The following is a 19802-nucleotide window of genomic DNA, read 5'->3' on the forward strand; positions in this document are numbered from 1 at the left end:
TCTGTAAGTGTTTTACAGACATCTGCAGAGCGTTTTCATCAGCAATCTCATGCACCACAACAGAAATAAAACCTGTATGTATTAGGCATTGCCAGGTGTGTATAGGTATCTAAATGCATATATGTATTTGTGTGCATCTGTAAAATGCATCCTGCGTGCAGATAATAAAAGCATCCTCTCTGGGATTACGCTGTGACTTGCATACTTGGAGGAAAGGGTTGTTCTGAATAAAAAAGAATCTGACCAGAATAGAGCAGAATTTACTGCAGTTGCTGTGGGTTTTCAAAGCAATGGCTGCAGTCAGAATCTGGCCTAAGTAATTAACTTACGAAGGATGGAAAGGAAAAGCAGCATGTGGAAGATGTAATTAATGGGAACATATAACAGTCAGCTCTCACATAATAAATTGGCAGCTATGCCTGAGGTAACTGCCTTTTATTTGCAAAATACAGTTGGAATTTTTTAAAAGTAATTGCACATTTTCTTCCATTTCCACGTGGTCCCAGAGAACATAGTACAGTACAAATACCAACAGGAATGCAATAAAAGCATGGCGGTTGTTGGCTTGGGGTTTGGTGGTTTTTTTGGGCTCAGGGCTATGATCTTATTTGAGCCAATGTCCAAAGGAAAGGAGGAATACAATTTAGCTCAGGAAAAGACAAGTGGTAAAACATTTTAGTGAGGTTTAATATGGAATAATCTAAAAGGACAAGGCAGGAACGATCAGAAAAAAATAACATTAAATGGCTAGATATCTATTTGCAGAAGAGATTTAGTAATGTAATTCTCCTGTCTCAAGTAAATAATGGTTAAGATACATGTTCTGAAATCCTTCCATTTTGAAGGCTTGAATTTTCCACATCTGAAAGTTTATTGTGTCTTTTCCTGAATAGCAAGCATGACATCAGTTGTTCTCTAGATAAGCCACAGATGCTGGCAGATCTTCAAGAAAATGCATTCTACCACTTGCTTAGCGTAAAGCTCTGGAAGGCTGCAGGATGGCACAATGGTTCCCATCACCCAGTTGTAGACTCAGCAGACCCAAACAGCCTGTTGGATAAACAGCATTGTGGTCCTTCCTCTGGAGATATTTGCAAGAGGAAAGTGAGGATGGCTTGCAGCTGGGCTTTGCTGCTGTGACCAAACATACAAGCTGCTAGACTTCTTAACTGCTGTTTCCAGGCTTCTCAACGAAGCAGAGGAGACTGCATGTCATTCCTGCTGCTACCTGGCATCTGTGATTCCCCTCCACACACAGGTGGGGAGGTGGACTACCCACCATTTAAGTGCTTTGTTTGTTTGGGTTTTCTTTTATTTTTAAGTGATTTGTTTGTTATCACCCCTTATAGTGAGGAGGAAAAGGGAAGTTCAAATCTATTCTATCATAAGCATGAGGGAGGATCTAGCCTGTTCTGTCTGTGAGTGAACCGGGATGGGATCTAGTAGTAAAAACCTAGCATTGGAATGAGTTCTTCTCATAGTAAATCTGATTAGAAGCTTTAAAATGGAACAGCCTGAAGATCAGGAAATATAGTTCTCTCTAAAATATTTCTGCTGTAACTAGTATCTGTATTGCTTTCCCCAGGGGATCTTGCATTTGCTGCAGGCTGAGCCTTGTAGGCAGTTTGTTGCTGAACTAAGCCCTTTAAATAGACAGCAAGTTTAAAAAAGTACGTCCTGCAATTTTTGTGCTGATGAATTTAGAATGATGTTCTAGCAAGCTCAGTACACTCCAAATTAATTAGCAAGGATCCTTTTAACAGGATAATTACTATATCAGCAGGTGGTAAACTCAAAATGAATGTCAGTAGTCCTGGCTTGCATCAACAAGGGAGAGATGTGTTGCAGTTCTACCAACTGATTCTAAATTCACCCTAGTGTGAAAGGTTTTAGTGCAGCTGGTCAGCAGCAGCACTCTTGCTTTTTACTTCTAGACTTGAATTAAAATCCCAAATGAAGCTGCATTTCACTCTCCGTATGTCTACCTCACAATGCCATTGCAAATGATGATTGGCTTTTTTAATTTCTGCTGGAAAAAGGCCCAAAATAAGAAAAGCAGGAAGTGTTGCACATTATTACTAAAGCATAAATGTTAGAAATGGCTATGAAGTATATAAGACTTCCTTCCTTCTTTATGGCTGTGCATTTTCTTCTTTCATAATGGAAGGGCCTGATCCTGCATGGAACAGCAATGTCTCACAAGTATAAACACAGGTTCACATGTTTGGGGGTTGGGATTTTTAAATAGGTTAATCTTTCAAAGAATAAACATGTCATTGCTTATCAAGCTATGGATAAATAAGCATGTGACTGCTGCAGTGGTGGTAAGAACACTTTCATACGCTTCCAGACCAGATTCTGTCTTTAGATAGTAGAGGCTTTAGGAAATAAGGTTTAATTGGGAATTTTTAATAAGGGAAGTTACCTTAATTAGGTCATTTATATTTGCTAGATTTTCTTATATATGCTTTTCTGCACTGTTTTAGAATGGATGCAGACATTTGTAAAAGTACCTGCCACTTTCTGTGAGAATATAATTTTTAGGCAGACTTTCAAAAAATCACTTATCTTACTTTGAGCTTCTGTAATCTAAGCTCAGCAAAGTCAATGGTCTTACACTGATATAAAGTCTGTTCTTGGGAGAAATTAATCAGGCCTGATGTTGTTCTCTCCAAATGTCAAAGTAGTAAATGAATAATTATTAGCCTTTTCTTAAAAGTGGATCTTGACACTCAACAGACCAGACAATTTCTCAAGTTATTTCATGGGACCTTGTGGTGCTTTATAAAACGTGAAGCACAAGCCTGAATTTTTCTGTCTACATTGTCTTGTCAAACTTCAGCAGTACCATTTTCTTTCTAGTTAGATTGTATATCTTAGGCCACTTCTAAAAATAATATAAAATTGAGACATTTTTAAAAACTTGTCCCAACTGCAAGCACAGTGAAACCAGGGGGAAAAAAAGTCTTTACAAATATTTTGGGGTGGGGTTTTTTGTGTTCTAACTGGTAGAAAGGCAAGCACCTCTGTAGAAAATGCCTGTGACAAATGCAGTTGTCTTCTAATGATCTGTGGGGCTGCTTTGTTTGTTTTCATTTGTAATGTTTAAGTTATTGAGACAATGCAGGTCCCAAGAGACAGTTTTGTTTATGCTGTTTCATGGTGTTGCATAGTTTTTTAACAGAATCCAGCCAAGGATGAGGTAACATTTGAACAAGATTTTCTTAAATTTCTTGAATGAAAAATGTTTAGATGTCACAGTAACAGTAGAAATCTGTCATCCCCCTTCACGTGTATGTCTGCACAGTTGTCACTGCTGAAGTTGCTCCCATATACGGTGAACATATCGTTCATCACACTCTAGTTATAGACCATTCAAGTAGAGCTAAATGCTTCTGTACTTCCCATAATGGATAGGCTTGTCCTTCTATATGAATACATGTGAGTACATATGTTAGCACAGTATCACCAAAGGTAATAACCAACTTTGTTAGTGTGCCAAACCTTCCTTGCTACTACAAACTATGGCTACAAAATCCCTGTGGATACTATAATAGGGAACTAGTCAAAACCCAGCATACAAATGGATACAAAAATGTCCCGTTTCCATGACTTTGCTTCAGAAGTTTTTCCTACAATTTAGAAGAAATTCTTGATCTCTTGGTGGAAGAGATACTTAGGCACTCACTCAAGGTGTGCTTGATCATAGAAACAGGCTAAGCTCTTCTGAAGAAGCTGTGGGAAGTGCAACCTCTTTCAAGTCAGTAATGGCTCACTGATCTTCTGATGGAGTTTGGGATTCCTCTTTTGGAGGAAAAGTAACAAACTCTTTCATTTTGGTATCTTGGTCAGCGGTAGCATGAGTACTAGCTTCATAAGGCTCACATGGACAACAGCTGACTTCTCCTTTCCTGCTCTTCTGCACAATGGTAGCACGAAAGTCTAAGGTTATCACTGCCAAACGATACAATTGCAGAGTCACAACTAAGATATTCTTAGCTGTAAAAAACACCAGCATCTGATTGAATATTCTGAAGTGGCCCATCAGGATTGAACGCACAATGAAGAAGGGACCATCCTGTATGAAAAGGCTGACTCCAATGTTCCACAGTTCGGCGCTGTACCTGCACAGCAGCAGGCTGGGGATCCGCCTAGTTGACGCAGTTGGTTTGCAGCCAATATGCTGTACTGGAAACAAAACACAGTTATATTAAAACAACTCTAAAATTGAGCCAGGATTGGCCTAAAGGGCAGTTACAATCCAGGGTACCCTGGATTATAAATGCACTCAACTGTGAACAAATCAATATCAAGCAGATCCTATTTCTGAGATCTGTTTCAGCAAAACACACTAAGCTCATGTTAAGTAAGCACTTACGTGGTCTGCCAAACAGGACCAAAACCCACTTCTCCTTTTCCATCCTACAAAGTTATCAGTATCTATACACTTTCAAAACAAGAAGCAGATCACTTAATCTTTCTGCAATGACTTGCCCAAACACTTTTCTGTTAAATCAACATGCTAGGCTAGTATGTATCTTTACAGAAAAAATCCCCACCTATATGCTGAGTGGGAACAGCCTGAGCTGTAGCACTTCGATTTGTTCTAGGCTAAGACCTTGCTGTTAAAAGATTCACCAGATAGCTATTGCCTTTTTCAAGTGCCATAGTAGGAATAAGTCATGTCAGTGTGGGACAATATAGAGGATTATGGATAGGAAGAAACTGCAGTTGCTGCTTTCCAGATGAGACCTGAGCCCCAGGTACTCGTTCTTAGCCTTCTGGGTATGAAATTGCATGCAACTGTTGGAACTTGCATGGATGTGTTCCCCTTAGCTACAAAAGTGGTGGTGGGCTAGAATGCTCTTTGTGGCACGGTGTCTGGAGAAGGATCATCAGAAGGGTTTGTGTGCAGTCGATATGGCTGCCTCTTTTATGAAAATACATGTAGCTTAACTAACCTGTCTTTCAGGCAGTGGGATTTCCTTAGTTTAAAAAACATAGCTACTTGTCATGCAGGGACAACGACCAAACGTTTCAGCTTATCAAAAGAATTCAATACAGTCAATGCTGGGGAAATAAAAAGATGAGACTTGAGTGAAAAATGAGTTGTAGAATGTAGAAATTTGCTGACTCCATTAGGCAAAGCTTCAGCAGCAGCTAATTTTTTAATACACTTTTGTGCCGTTGCTGTTTAATAGTCCTAACCGCATTGCTGTAGTCCAATAATAAGTGCCTAAAATTTTCTATTTTACATCATGTTTGATAGGTGAGTGAACAGTCTAATCCTTGAATAGAAAGTACTATCTGTGCAACGGTATAGTAAATTTCAGGGCAATGTATGTTCAGTAACTTATTTTTTAACTGGTAGATGTAATTAAATAAGCAGAAAAGGAATAGCCAGAGAAAAAATGCACAGTGCAACAGGTTACTTCATTTAAATTAATGCTATGATTGTTTAAGCCTGTTTGGGGGCTGGTGATGTGTATGGGGGGAGGAGGAGATTGTTGATGGCTTTTTAGTTTTGGTTTGGTTTTTTGTTGGTTTTTTTTTTAAACCTGAGTGTTGTGCATGTTTAACAGAATATATTTTAACAGTAACAGGAATTTTAGCTGTGATAAATCTGAAATGTGGTTGCATCAGTTTTTTTTCAGGAGGTGAGCTGCTGAGCTGAAATGCTGAAATATTTTCATAACTTCAGTGTTGAAAACAAAGCCTAGCGCTGTCCATGAAGAAAAGCTAATGAAAAATTCCTGGATTCATTTTTCATTATTTTATTCATTTATTATTTTAGACAGTGTGTCAACCTAGTCATCAATTTTATATAAGATTCTGGTGAGGATAATGTATCTTTGGACTGGTATAGTTGAGTTGCAAACTTGTAGTGATTGGAGGCCAAAATGCTTGGAACAGATGACGATGGAGGCAACTTTCATCATTCTTCTTGGCCATAGAGAAGCCCTTTCTGCCTAGGGACAAATACAAGCCTGAACTGGCTGAATGTTGGGCCTTTTAGTTTAAGGTAAGGGTGTACAGTCCCAGCATTATATGGTCCTTTAGGTTCCCTGTGACTAAGTAATTTTTCCTGTAATAACCTCTTCTGTGCTCTTGGCTGTGCCATTCCCTGTGGTTAATGACAGGGACTGTGTCTCCATAGTATCTATAACCTACCCAGATTAGACCCAGAATACAATCCAAGACCAGATCTAACTGGAGAGCTCGCAGAGTGAAGTTTAAAGGCAGTACTGGACAACCAGAGCAGATGCTTCAATACAATATTGCAATTCCATTTTTTTCTGGAAGTCAAGAGTTTTATCAGGGAGATTAGAGGTTAGCCAGAAACAAGTGTTTCCTCAAAAGAAACCACAACAGACTTTCTTCAAAAACAATCATTGTCATATGAATTGCTGTCCACCAGAAGTCCTTGGTATAGCCTGTAGCGTGTGTGCAGCCACAAGACATGCCAGCGAAAACTTAAAGAATTTGTTCTCTTTTCTTGTTTATATGCAAGTACTAACCTGCAAGATCGAGTGGAAACTGTAACATACTCCAGGTCCATACAGCAAGAATTGCATTTATGAGAGCATAATTCTTCCTATGGGAGGGGGAAAAAAGTGATAACAATGAAGATGCAATTTCCTTATGTGATAACCAAAATGTTTCCTGTAGTATTTGGAATGTCATTTAAAGGGTGATTGAGCAAAACAGTGATTAATGCATGCTATTGAGATGTAAGACTAAGGAAAACAGAAGCACCTCTTGGTATAGAATTTTTGCTGTTCAGGCCACATGTTCCAGCTGTGTAATTACACTAAATATCTGATGCTAACGTTATAATGATAAGCATATAAAAATAGACTCTGTGGCTCAAAGAGGAGATAACTTTACCCTTGTAGTGATTACACATTCCTTGCAAGCCTGAAGCTTCTCTGCCAAGTGGGAAGGACCACTTTTCCTGCTGTAAAACCTTTTCTTTGATATTAAAAAAAAAAAAAAATTAGTGTGTCTGTAAAAGGACGAATCTCTTCTGTGATTCTTTCTCTTTATAATGGATGTTCATAGCTCATCTCTCAGCGCTGTGAGGGGGAGATGGGCTTACTTTCTCTGGGAGAGATCACAACACTGAAAATTCACACCAGACTATGCCATTCCCTTTCTTATCTTTGAACACTTTGTCATTCTACCATGAAGTAAGTACATATGAGATAACCACAGAAGCAACTTGGATAATGAATCACTAAAGCAAACTCTAGTTGCTTCCTTGGCCATTTAAAACAATTCATTAACCTGAAAGAGGCTCACTGTGTATCCAGTGTTTCAGGTCCTGTAGCTGTAAGAACTGACCCTGCAGGGCAGTTATGCTAGTTGTTTGGCTCTTTGTACCCTTTTATTGTGATGGATGGGACATGCTTCTCTGCTGGCAACAGATGAGTAATCCCTAACAAAGCCCATAGGACTGTTAGGTCTGTTACAGAGAGAAAAGTGAGAGTAGAAAAGCAGAGCCCTTGGATGTAGCCGTCTGTTATCTGTGTTATCCACTAGTCTGAACACCACAGAGTGCGCAAACAAATCTTCAAGCAAAACAAATATCTTGCACTATGCAAATTAGTTATGTCGGCACATAGTCCTTACCGAACATCTTCAATGTCCAAGGTTTCACTAGCAAATTCAAGTATATCTGCTGCTGTTCCCACAAACATGAGCAGCAGCTGAGACAATTGATCCCGGGTGATTTCAACCCCAATGGGGAGAAGCCATCTCCCAACTACTAGCAGCAGTAGAAAAGTCTGGTGAAGGGCCAGTGTCCATACAGTCTCACAGATCGTGGAGAGCTGTTTCACAAAGACTTTAGCCTGTTTAAAAGACAACAACAGTGACATACTGTAACTTCAGGAGACTGACATAGCTACCTTCAGAGATAGCATTCATCCTTGAGCCTGCTTTTGTTCTCCTTTGCATTGCATTAGAGCAAATCATTTCTATGTGGTAGGCATAATTTGAAAAAGGCACGTTAATACAAACTTGGGTAAGGAAGAGCAAGTCTTTCTCTGTGTACTGCTCCTCATGTTCTCATTTTTCAGCTGAGCATTATCCTCTGCAGAACCATCACCCAGACACTTTCTAAAGTCAGTTACTGAGATTTGGAAGAGAATGGTAGAAGTCTCTTCACACAGATTTTTCCTACCAACAATAGTTAGTATGCAGCACGCTGCAGGCCACTTTTACAACATGGTTTTCTGAAACTGTTTTCTTAAATTGTACTCATTGTGTGAGGAGCTTGCCCAAATAGACACAACAGTCCTCTCTAATTGTTCTAACATAGTAAGATCTCTACTAGGAATAGGAAAAGGTGTCCCACCGTCTGAATGATGTGGTGATCTGTTCCCTCACTTGCGTGACTGCTGTCTCTGGATTGATTGAAGTCTTGGTTGCTGACATTCACCTGAACTGCTCCGGGCTCGTTGCCACAGTACTGTTGTGAACAAAAGCAGCACACATGCATAAACATCCTGCACAGGGAGTAGACCCGTTCTGGCTGAAAGACTCCCATTTGGTTGAACTGCAGAGGGTTCGTTTCTGAAAGTCAGTTGACGTTTACAAAGGTACATGCTCACTCTGAATGTAATTCCCCCCCACCCTTGTTCAGAAAGGAGGAATTCCTCTCATGAGGACAGGAGTGATGTGTTGGTAGGTCCCTGAGAAAATGTAGGATTGTACCATAGAAGAGCATGGAAATTCAAGGACTGATAGAGTCGGTGACACCTTTGTGCTGTTAAGATCATACTCTTTGAATGTGATCTGCATACAGTTCTCCTGAAAAGGCGACTGGGTTTCCTGCATAGTCTCTCCCTGGCTAAAACAGTAAAATAGGGTAAAAATTGGTCATGGTCAGTCTCTATATTCAAATGTGCTCTCAAAATACTTGCTTCTTATCTCTACTATCCAGAAAAAGTTCTCTAAAAATGTGATTGTTTCATTCTGTGAATAATGTGAGAGGTTAGATTTGGGAATAATTAAGAAAAATGAGCCTGCATTGTTGCCTACCCCTGCAGAGTAGAAAAATGGGTATCTTTACTTTCTCCAAATAGTCAGTGCTCCAGGAAATTGAATGTTGGCTAAACATACTGTTACTTCAACTGCAGTAAACCAGTGGTGGGACTGTGTTAAGAGTCCTGAGGTCTGCAGCACTGCACTGCCCTTCTACCTTCACCCCCAAGGCTGGCCATGGAGCAGCTGGGGTATGGGTCTAAAAATCTATCTTCATAACAATCCCTTAACATCTCCCTTCCTTATAATAAAAAGGGAATAATTAGAAAATCAAACTATGCTGTTATTAAAGACTTTTATCCTGCCCTATTTGTGCCAGAGAACACCAGATGATTTGCATTTCTCCACTGGGCCCGCCACCATTTTATTGCACGGGGAGTGATTTTCTGCAACAATTGGAATGTGTTCTAGTGCATACTGAGTAGCTGTGTTCAGCATAATGCCTGCCAATATGAAGGCAACGTTTTCCAGCAAATGTCACATTCTAGCAAATTTCAGATTCCACTTTGATACTTTACTTGGTCTCTGATAATACTGCTCAGTAGCTGGGTAAATGCTGCCTCTTGCCTGACCTTGTCATAGATAAATGGAGCAACTTCCCGTGGTCTGAAAAATCTAGCGGGGGGGTGGGGGAGGGAATAGTCAATGCTTGTTGCTTTTATAATTGGTGATGAAGGCTCTTCAGCTGAACGCTTGCCTTGTTTGGACAGTGGGTGTGAGAGCATTGAGAGATTGACACACAGATGTGGGGAAGATGATATTTCCGTTTGGAGGATGGAAGTCTCAGGTTCTGGGCATGGAAACAGTGAGATGGGGAGGCTGGTACTCTGCCTGGCTATGGCCTTGTGGGGCTGATCTCCTTGGGTTAGCCCTTCAGCCGAAGGAGAGGGACAGAACTGCTTGTTTGGAGGATGTTTCAGAAATTAAATTTAACTGGTGCTCTGGAGAAGCCTTTTTATCTGTTGCCTGCAGAAGAAGTCTAAAGCCTATGGAGACCAGCCCCTAGGTCAAGGTCAGCCTTTCTGAGTAACCCCCACAGGCAGTGTGACGTGGTAGGCTGAGGAGACCATGACCTAAAAATATTGCATAACTGGGGTAGCCACCCCAGAATATTAAGAAGTGAGTATCTGCATTGTTACGAGTCGCCTGGGTAGGGCAAAGGGATTACTGACTTGTGCTGGGGGAGAAAGGTTAATTCACCTTGACAGCCTTTGGTTTGTCACTAAATCTGCGTTTGAGCCCACTCCTCTGCCCCCCTTGGCTGCTCTGCCAGGGGTAGGAGGAAAGGGAGCCATGAACTTGCATTAAACTTCACATCAGAGCTTGGGAAATTTTTGTCTGTCTTTTAAAGCCTGTTGCTCAAGGAGGAATTTGCCAGATTTGAGGCAGGACCTACAAAGGGTAGCCTGCTGTGTTTGGTGTATGTGCAAGGACAGGGAAGATCCCTTCCCAAACACTGTGAGAACTCCCAGCAAGTAAATCAGGTGGCTGAAGGACAGGAGAGAAACGGGAGCCTGCAGCAGTTGTACTGTGTGGGTAGCAAGGTGTATGGGTGCTGCTCAGCAGATGCTGTGGCTCTCCCTGTGCCAACAACAAGGAGCAGGTAGCTCCCCTGGCACCGGGGAGGTGGAGGAAAGCACTCCATGGCTTCCGTGTGGCTTGCAAGGGGGCTTTGCTTTTTGCTTTTTTCTTTTTTTTCCTAGTGGCACAAAGGTGCAGAGAATACCTGAAAAAAATCAGTTTGCTTTATCACTGTCTCTTGCGGGTTTGTTATACGAAATTTTTGAAACTACTCTCAGCTGAACGAGGGGTTACTTTTTCAGCGCGAGGCTCCACAAACTCTGACTGAGTGGCACCCCTCAGGGCTGGCTCCATAGCTCTTCTCAACTGCCTGCAGGCAGGAAATGGAAAACTGCATCTGCAAAGCCAATCATTTAAGTAGCCTCCTGATTTTTAATTTAACTATGGTCGTATCTTGTTTTGGTTTGTTTCTCTCTGAATATTTTAAATGGTGATTGTGGTGGTGATTCACTTGAAAGTTTGGAGAAGAGCCTTTTGTTTTCATCATGCGTATGCATGTAAATAGGACTGTTGGTGTCAGGCATATTTGCCTAGCCAATTATGTATATGCAGTGTCTTAGTGGGGATGTGACAGGGGAAAAAGCGAATACTAAGTTTCACAGGCAGTTAAAAACCATGGTTTATCTCTTTACTGCTAGAGCTCAGTTATTCCCAGGTATCGAGACTGCATGCATAGCTAAACAAAAATGCTTATTAGTTTTTTTACCGCGCAAAAGTAAAACAGGAAGAAATTGTATGCATTTTGCATAAATTCTAGCTTGGTTTACTTCCTTTGTTTTTTTTTCCTGAGATGAAGCTTACATTCCTTGGATTTATAAAACATCTAATCAAAACAGAAACTATGTTGCATGACATAGTGTTGTCCTAGTGCATGGCCTGCAGAGAGCTCTCTGTCGATGTGTGGGGATCCCCTGAAACACTGAGCTAATTCAGCAAACTTCTATTTGCATGCTATTGACAATCCGTTCTTCCCAAATAAAATCGATATGAGCTAAAATTTTTTGCAATGGGTCCAGCATTGAGACAGTAAAATTGACACTTGAATGCCAGGGCAGAGTACCCTTAATCCCGTTAACGTGTGTGGAGGCTGGCAGCCTGCGTACGCTGTGGACGAGGCGAGCCCTTCCCTGGAGCGGGGCCTCTGCCAAGCAACAGGTACCCCGCTTGCTCTCTGCCATTCCAGCCTTTCTTGCTGGAAACAGTGTTACCATCGCTATGGCAACACGTGTGATGTCAGAAATTCAAAGCAACTGTGACTGCTTCATTTTGCTCATACGGGAAAGCTGAAACGTAAAACAAGGAGTAAAGATCGCTTAAGCTGCTTCCCAAATTGAGGAAGGTAATGGGTACGGGAGGGAAGAAATGGTGAAAGATGTAAGGTTGCTTTTAGGAGAGTGATATACTAGAAGTTTAGCTGGTAAGAGAATCCCACCTCAGAATGGGGCTGAGGGAATGGGCAGCAATATTCACTATTCCCTTAAAATGCTCAAGTTAAGGTGGTTAAAAATAATTACAAGGTTTATCAAGTATCTATCTTTTTTCTGACTGGGAAGCCTACATTGACTACAGCGTCGGTAGTCAGGTAAGCCCTGCAAAAGGTGGTCAGTTATTGCTTTCTGTGGCAGTGACGCACCAGGCATTTCAAAAAGTAACAGAGGTATTTGTTTATCTGAGATCTTACACGTTACTGAGAATATATGTTTGGGGGTTTTAATGGATTAAATGGTTTTAATTTTATTGCCACTCTATTGCAGACAGCAATTTTTTCACTCGGTACAGTTCAATTTACTTTATAGTCTCTCCCAAACATGTATTTCATCCCCAAATATTTTACCGCAAAGCAGCACTTTCTACGCAGTCAGTATTTCACTGTTGATATATGAATGGTATTACTTATGTCCAGTTCTGCGGTACTCGGAGAGGCAGAATTACCCGTCTCCAGGAGGAGAGACTGCATATTAGCACGTGCCTTACATAACAGCACCGACACAAGCAGTTGGTGTTTCCTGTTTAAAGATCAAAGTTCTGCTGCCTTAAAGACCACAAACTGTTTTCATGGTGTATATGTTAAATGTGTGGATCTAGCGACTGCATAATTACCCATTCTGTTAGTATTTTAATAAGGAAAATCCCAGCAATACTTTAGTATGAGGAGTAGTACTAGTCTGGGTGCTGTGTTTGAGATGAATTGTTAGGAGGGCTGCTCCCTTTCTGGAGGTATAGTGTTTGAATCTATTAGATTGTGTGTTTCCAGAACTCTCCCTCCTATCTCTCCAGGTATAAACTAAGCTGTTAACTTGATATACTCCCTCTTTAATTCACAGTAGCAGTATATCAATAAGAACAAAGTATGCCATGTTCTAACATCATTTTGGGAAATAAACTGCTGCCTTTGACTACAGAATTAGCCTGTTTCTTGGACCAGATTTAACTATGACAAATGTTCTCAATATCCACGTTACCTGTCTGTGACTGTTTAAGGAGATTTGGCAAAACAAGAAGACAATAAATTCCTGCTGCTGTATTTAGAAGAAGCCTCAGGCATTTTCAGTGTAAACACAATTTTGAATATTTGATTATGCTTCTGTGGGCTCTAACAATGTTTCAAAGGAGAAAATGAGGCACTATGTCTTCTTAGTCTAATTTATGTATTTTCTGCTGTAGCTTGTTGCGCTTGTTCCTATCAGGCCCTTTTCTGCTGTGGATATAAGGTACTGCATGTGTACAAATGCCGGGATAGGAAAAAAAAATCCCCTTTTCACTATGTGGAAGTGCTATGGGGACTCGAAAACAGCCTGCACAGGGAGGTGATTCACTCAGCGTGGGCTGCTGGGCTAAGTGGCTCTGTCCTGGCCCTGACTCCCTCTGCCAAAAGAACAATTGCCTTTAAAAAATTTACTATGTATTTTAGTCCTGAATTGGAATCCAGACACCCTGCTCCCAGATTACTATACAGCATGAACAAAGAAAGGATATAAATGCTGACAGACAAATTACCATGTTGGCTATCCGTGGTAGCAATCTGTGAGTGTTCTGCTAGGTTGCAGCAAACATGAGCTAATTTGAGTGTAAGACCCCCTTCACTGATACCTGTCTCAATTTTGGCTTGCTTGGAGTTGTGATATCTGCCTGTAAGTGCTGTGAAACTCACACTTTATTTTACAAAGGCCTTTAAAGCAATGAAATTCTTTCACCATCCTGAGCAAGATTCAAGCTGGTAACCTGGGGGTGAAAGGCTGTTTTTCAAACTTCTGGTCCTCGGTTCCCTGGCCAAATACAAATAAATGGTCTCATTTTTATCTAGGAATGGGGTTCATTATTTGGTACTTAGGAAATGCACAGTCATCATAGTATAGCTGTAGCTGGATTGGGAGATCTACCAGTATAAAACAGAAAATTGGAACAAGACCTGGCAGACTCCTGTGTGCATGCCCAAATCCAACCCATCAAATAATGCATCAATTTCAAACTAGTCCATCTTGTCTCATAATAAATACCTGAGTCCCATGATGAATTTCTAGTAGCCATAGTGATGGTACTGTGCAAATCAGATATAAAAATATTGCTGGTGAAAACCTGTGAAGGAAAAAAAAAAGATAGCTTGGTATTATATCACATCATAAATACCACATAGCCCATCATTATCTGCATTGAAAAGTAGCTTCTGCCTCCTACCATATGGGATATTAAGAAGTAGGGTAACTACAAATAAGAGTTGCTATTCTTGCTGAATTCCTCATGCTGTCAGTATTATGAATCATAGGTTTATTTGTACATCCATCTGAGATTGTATATGGAAGTTTATTTAAAATATCTTTTTGAGAACTAACCAAAGGCACTTTGCTGTTTGTATTTCCATCACAGCATTCTCTGTACTTACAAAAAAAAAAAAAAAAAAAAAAAAAGCCTCTAGCTAACATGTTCTTTCTGATTTCGTGAAGGGTGAATTAATACATTGAGTCATTTCACTGAATGATGCTGGGATAAAGGCTGTTGATCAGAATCTTGTGCATTGACACAGGAAAAGTAGAAATAGCATCAGTTTGCCTAAAACAAGCATTTCCTCAATAGGAGGTCTTTCAGTGCAGGCTAAAATGGTTTATGAAAATGGGTCTTGGCCTTGTTTCCCCATTTATGCTGGCAATTGTATAATTCTTTAGGATTTCTGTCTCTAGTTCTTCTTTCCCTGTCAGTCTTCTATATAACTTCTGATGGTGAAGCTTTATTATCTTCAGCTGCTTGAGCTCAGCTTATTCAGAAGTACTGGAGAGGCTTCATTACTCCTGCAAGCACTGATTCTTGTGAGGGTTGCTGGTGTTTTCTCATTAAACATGCAACAGTTTTGTTTGGGGTGGGGTTTTTTTGGCAATTCCTATGCTTTTGGAGAAGGGATGAGGTAGGTCTGCAATACTGCTGAGATGCACAGCAGCCTTTGCATCACATATATGTACTGGCCCAGGACAGGGCAGTGGAGTCAAACTCAGGATACTTGCTAGATTCCTTCTGTCCTGTCACTAGCACATATTGCAGTGAATTTAAATTGCTTATAAGTATGTAACTGCAGCAACATTTTGGCCAAATCTTGTTGCATTTATTGTTCCTATCCTGAATGTACCTTTATTTTTGTAATCGTGACTTTTCCAGTGGAGATCAAGTATGAGGAAAAGAAGAAACCCTGCTGCTCAGGAAAATGACTGGCTATGAAGTGTTTCAGTCAATCCCCTCTAAATAAGATTGCCCTGGTTTGTGGGTCTTGTTTGTTTTGCAGGGGTGAGGGGATGATGTTTGTTTTGGCAACGGGGATTTTTTTTGTTGTTTCCTTTAAAAAAAAAAAAAGTTATTCTGTTGGGTTTTAGCCTGGTTATTTTGGGAAAGAACACACCTCTCATTTGAATGGGAGAACTAACATATTTTACAGTATTTCCTGTAGGACTTGAGCACATGAAAAATCCATCACCTGGCAGGTTAGCAATACTGAGCTAATGATACCAGATCAGGCCAGGAGACTTCAGGGGCTTTGACCCTGCCTTTCTTTCAGAAGAAGCAATCTAGAGGAAATATTACATGGCCAGGCCCACAATAATACTACTTCTTCACACGTGCCGCTTAAATTTTTTGTGCTGGTGTAATAAGTAAGTCTTCTATCAATCAGAAATGGAGAGAATATGAGGCTCTTGGAGGCAGAGAGTCCTGTGGCACAGACTGTCTGTTGTCTGGATCAGTGATTGTCCATGGGGTTGTTTCTATAAGTGCAGATGATTCTGCCTGTTCTGAATGTGTTTTCCACCAGAGCAGTTATCCAGATACAAAGAGATGCTGGCCGTTTGTCTACAGTTCTTACCTATAAATGTACTTTACTGTGCTGCTTAAAGTGCTGGACCACATCCATTTTCAAAATTTCCTTCCAGTTAAATTTCACCCAGTCTTCTAGCACATGTATTCATCTAAAATGGATCTGCTTTCTGTATCTATTTTCCTTTGGATTTTCCAAAAGCTGCCATAGCAAGTGTTCCTTCATAAAGTCTCTGCTGCTGCCTTCTCTCCCCAGCGAGTCAGGTCTGCTCACTCTGCCCCTGTCTCATAACTATGCTTTAGGAGCTCTGCTGCTGTTAAACTTTCCTGTGTCCCAGACTTTATTGCTGCTTTTACTACATTCAAATTTAGAGCATGGAACACTTGTGTGAATTGTCACACAACACTGCTTCTGTTATAAGGAGTTTCACAGGTTGCAATGGACAGGAATTTAACATCATTGAAATACTCTTGGGCTTTTTTTGGTCCTGGATTTTTCTCAGGGCCTGCCTGCAGTTTTGAGTTGTTAAAAATAAAAGGTCCTAGTGAAATCTTGACAATTAGTTACACGACCACTTCCTTTTTACAGAGCATTTGTTTTGGCTGAGTGAGCGCTGATGAGTTGTAGATGACTGCAGTAATTCTTTAGATGCATGTAAAAACCCATGTGCTTGGGCAAACTCTGCTATGATTAACTTTTTTGTTTATTTCTCAGGCAGCCTTTCATGCATGAAAGTTCCCCTCTGGAATAGCCTCTCAAATCCAAATATTTAAGCCACTCTTGCTGTATTGCAAGAGTGGTTGCCGCTCATTTGTCACTGAGTTTTGGTTCATGCACTGGCATGGTGTTAGCACTGTTGCAAGGAGCAGGGACAGAGAACGCGGTCCCAGGGAAGGAGGTGCAAACCAGGGCACGACAGGATGGGGTAAGAGATGCGGGGCACCTGTATGGAATGGCCCGTGTGGGCCCCCCAGCACTCTTCCGTACCTCACACGTGTGGTCCCTGACATGTTGTTGCTTAGGAGGTGCCCAGCGACGCTGAGAGGTGTGAGGGAGTGTGTGCCCCCTGCTTCCCCAGCCCACTGGATCAGCAGCTCCAGAGCACGTACCTCTCGCCTGCAGCTATGTTTCCCACATTATTCAGCTGTTAGTACGGACGCGCACACACAGAACTGTACAGAGAGTGGCTCCCAAGTGGTCTGCTGCAAACTGCCCTTCCTGAAAGCCCTCTGGATTTGGCAATGGACTAGCCAGGACTTTACCAATTTTCCACCCCCCGCCCCCAGGTGCAGCAGGGGAGAAAACACCGTCCCTGAAAGCTTGGCAGCAACACAGCCAGGGCAGTACTGCTCTCAGGCAGCAGCTGCAGAAGGCAGCCTCACATCTGCAGCAAAGTACATGCAAAGAAGCAAGAGGGGCTCCGTCGGAGCCGGCAGGATATGCTCACCATTTGTAGCCTCTGCCTTGCTTAAACTTGAGGGTGAGCCCTGTCTCCAGGCACAGGAGAAGATTGAGCAGTGCCAGCAGCCAGTACTTGGGTTCTTTCTTCACAGCAGTCACTCTCCAGACCCCGATGAGAGAGTGCAACACAAAGAGCAGGCGAGTAACCAGAGCATTGAGCAGCACCATCAGCTCCATCCTGGACCAGCCCCCCTCCCCTTTGCCCCGCACCGCAGGGGCCCAGTGCTTTTTAGGAGCCCTGGGAAGTTTCCCAGGGAATCACTGGGAAGCGTGCGCACCACAGGCACACAGATCTCTTCTCCTCTTCCATCTCCACAAAGGGCCCATTATAACAAAAAAGAAACAGCATTGCCCCTCCCCCAGACTTCCTGAAAACTTTTTAAAGGGAAGAAAAGAAAAAAAAGCTCATGCTTCCAGGCTACAGTGGTTTGCCGTGCTCAGTACAGCTCTGACCACGCTAAGCCAGGGGCGTGAAGGATTTGCTTCTGTCCCCTCTAGCATCTGCTCAAGGAGTAACTGGCAGGGATGTTTCCATCTCACAGAGTTACCATCTCCCTGCTAGCCCCGCTGGCTGCTCTCATCTTGTAGATTCCTAGCGAAGAGACAACACATAAGAAGCATTATTAATTGTTAAGAGCTCCACTGTGTTACTGAGACTGCAAAACCCTCTTCCCTCTCCCCTCCCCCTGAAAGATATAATTCATATTTGGGAGCTTTGAAAATTGTTCATTTAACGTTGCAATACAGAAAGCAGAAAATATGTACTTAGTTCAATATTGCAATCCCTGTGTGCAACAGGGTTAAAAAGCAACAGAAGTTAGAAAAGCTAACCAGTACTGAAAATTAGTCAAACTACTATATTGAATAACCTACAACCTGCTTTAGGAGTAAGAAGGAGCCCCAGTGTGGAACTCCAGAAATAAGGATGAAATCTGTGTTAACACTAATGATACCGAATAGGCCAATAGGGACACATACAAAAACCACACAGAAGATTGACTGTTAGGTCAGTTACCTCTAGACTGACCTTTAGTATCTTCTGTGGGAATAGTTTATAACATACAAAGTATGTTTAAAATTGCTCTGATGTTTCTCATAATGATTATAAATTTTATTTGAATTTACACTTGGGTAACCAAAGAGAAATTTCTTCTTGATCAAAATTTTCACTATGTTGCTCCAGTTTGGTGTTCATCTACTGCCAAAACACTTAACTTGAGATATGCTGTTGTAAAATATAAGTGGAGAATCAAGTCCATGTAACCTACTGTGGTGCTCCAAAGGTCCTAACTTACTAGCTGATTTAATTTTAAATACCCTGTTCTACTTTAAACACAAGAAGATATTCTTCTAAGAGTTGTGACCTTTGTAAGAAGGTGTTTCTCCGCAATTGCTAAGATCTAAGTTTTCCTCACTGCAAAAGCAAGCCTCTTTCCCTATGAACCACTGAAGCTGGTGCTGGCCTTGAGGGTGGGGGGAGATGAGGGAGAAGATACTTAAAAATAACCCTGCCCAGACAAAAAAGAAAAACAAAAGGCCATTCCACAGTGTAGATTGCTCCCTCAGGAAATGTCTGAGTAAATAAATGGATTGTGCAACATGCCTTTCTGAAGCATCAAAATTAAGTTCCTAACACTCAGAGGAAAATTAATTCAAGTCAAGGGCTTACTACTGATAATCCCGTGCCAACAGCCACCCTGTCATATCATGCCTTGAGTGCTGTTGGTTGACAACCCTTCCGTTGGTGTTAAGGTCAAACCTAGCTGAACAGGAAACAGGGAACAGACAGAATTGAGAGATTGTTTAAACAAGATACTCCTCTGTGGGAGTGTTTGATATCTAAGAAATGACATGGGGGAACTGGTACATCTAATTGTTTGTGGAGATCCTAACAGTGCAGATGTCAAACTCAGAAAGATGATCAGTGGGACATTCCCATGATATTGTGTATTCAGGAAGGATGCGGTGAGCTTTGCTGATAGCTAGTAGTTCTGCATATTAAAGACACTCTGGAGCTCAAGTGCTTAACAAGGTAATCTCATCAATGAACAATTCAGACTTCACACTGGTGGAAGTTCCAAACTCAAGTAGGAAGAATATGTAATATTGACTAATATTAACCTAGCTGATCAGTGGACCATGATGGCAATACAACAGGCTGAGTAGAGGGATGAAGTAAGTCAATATGGATGGCTTCAGCTATTCAGTCTAGAAGAGGCAAAAATTGCATCTGGACTTGACAGAGTACATTTTTAGGTGCCACAGTAGCTGTTTTGTGGAGTAGCTGGTTCAGGAACCAGGGCAATGCTTGACTTTAATCCTGAGTGGTTTACAGGATATGATGTAGAAAGTAACAGCTGAAGAGCTCCCCTGAAACGAGGTTCTTACATGCTTAGACTCAGCATCCTCACAGGGCTAA

The 19802-nt window shown here is 41.5% G+C and overlaps 1 protein-coding gene across 1 annotated transcript; it reads right to left on the reverse strand.

The window, feature by feature from the left end:
* Positions 1-514: 514 nt before the first annotated feature.
* On the reverse strand, positions 515-17681 carry TMEM26 (transmembrane protein 26). The gene is made up of 6 exons (XM_054831872.1): positions 17370-17681; positions 14127-14205; positions 8360-8473; positions 7633-7853; positions 6519-6595; positions 515-4188 (listed from the first exon to the last, which is right to left on the reverse strand). The coding sequence occupies exons 1-6, from the start codon at positions 17558-17560 to the stop codon at positions 3773-3775; spliced, it is 1098 nt and encodes a 365-aa protein (XP_054687847.1). The 5' UTR covers positions 17561-17681; the 3' UTR covers positions 515-3772.
* Between the last annotated feature and the right edge of the window lie 2121 nt (positions 17682-19802).

The sequence above is a fragment of the Grus americana genome, chromosome 7 (assembly GCF_028858705.1).
Source record: "Grus americana isolate bGruAme1 chromosome 7, bGruAme1.mat, whole genome shotgun sequence".
NCBI classification, from domain to species: Eukaryota; Metazoa; Chordata; class Aves; order Gruiformes; family Gruidae; genus Grus; species Grus americana.

Excerpts from the sequence above, each read along its gene's own strand:
- TMEM26 (XM_054831872.1), bottom strand. The coding sequence starts at position 17,560 with ATGGAGCTGATGGTGCTGCTCAATGCTCTGGTTACTCGCCTGCTCTTT. Across the intron at positions 8,474-14,126 it reads AAATTCATCATGGGACTCAG|TACTGTGGCAACGAGCCCGG; the intron begins GTATTTATTATG and ends TGTTCACAACAG. Across the intron at positions 6,596-7,632 it reads TTGGACATTGAAGATGTTCG|GAAGAATTATGCTCTCATAA; the intron begins GTAAGGACTATG and ends CCCCTCCCATAG.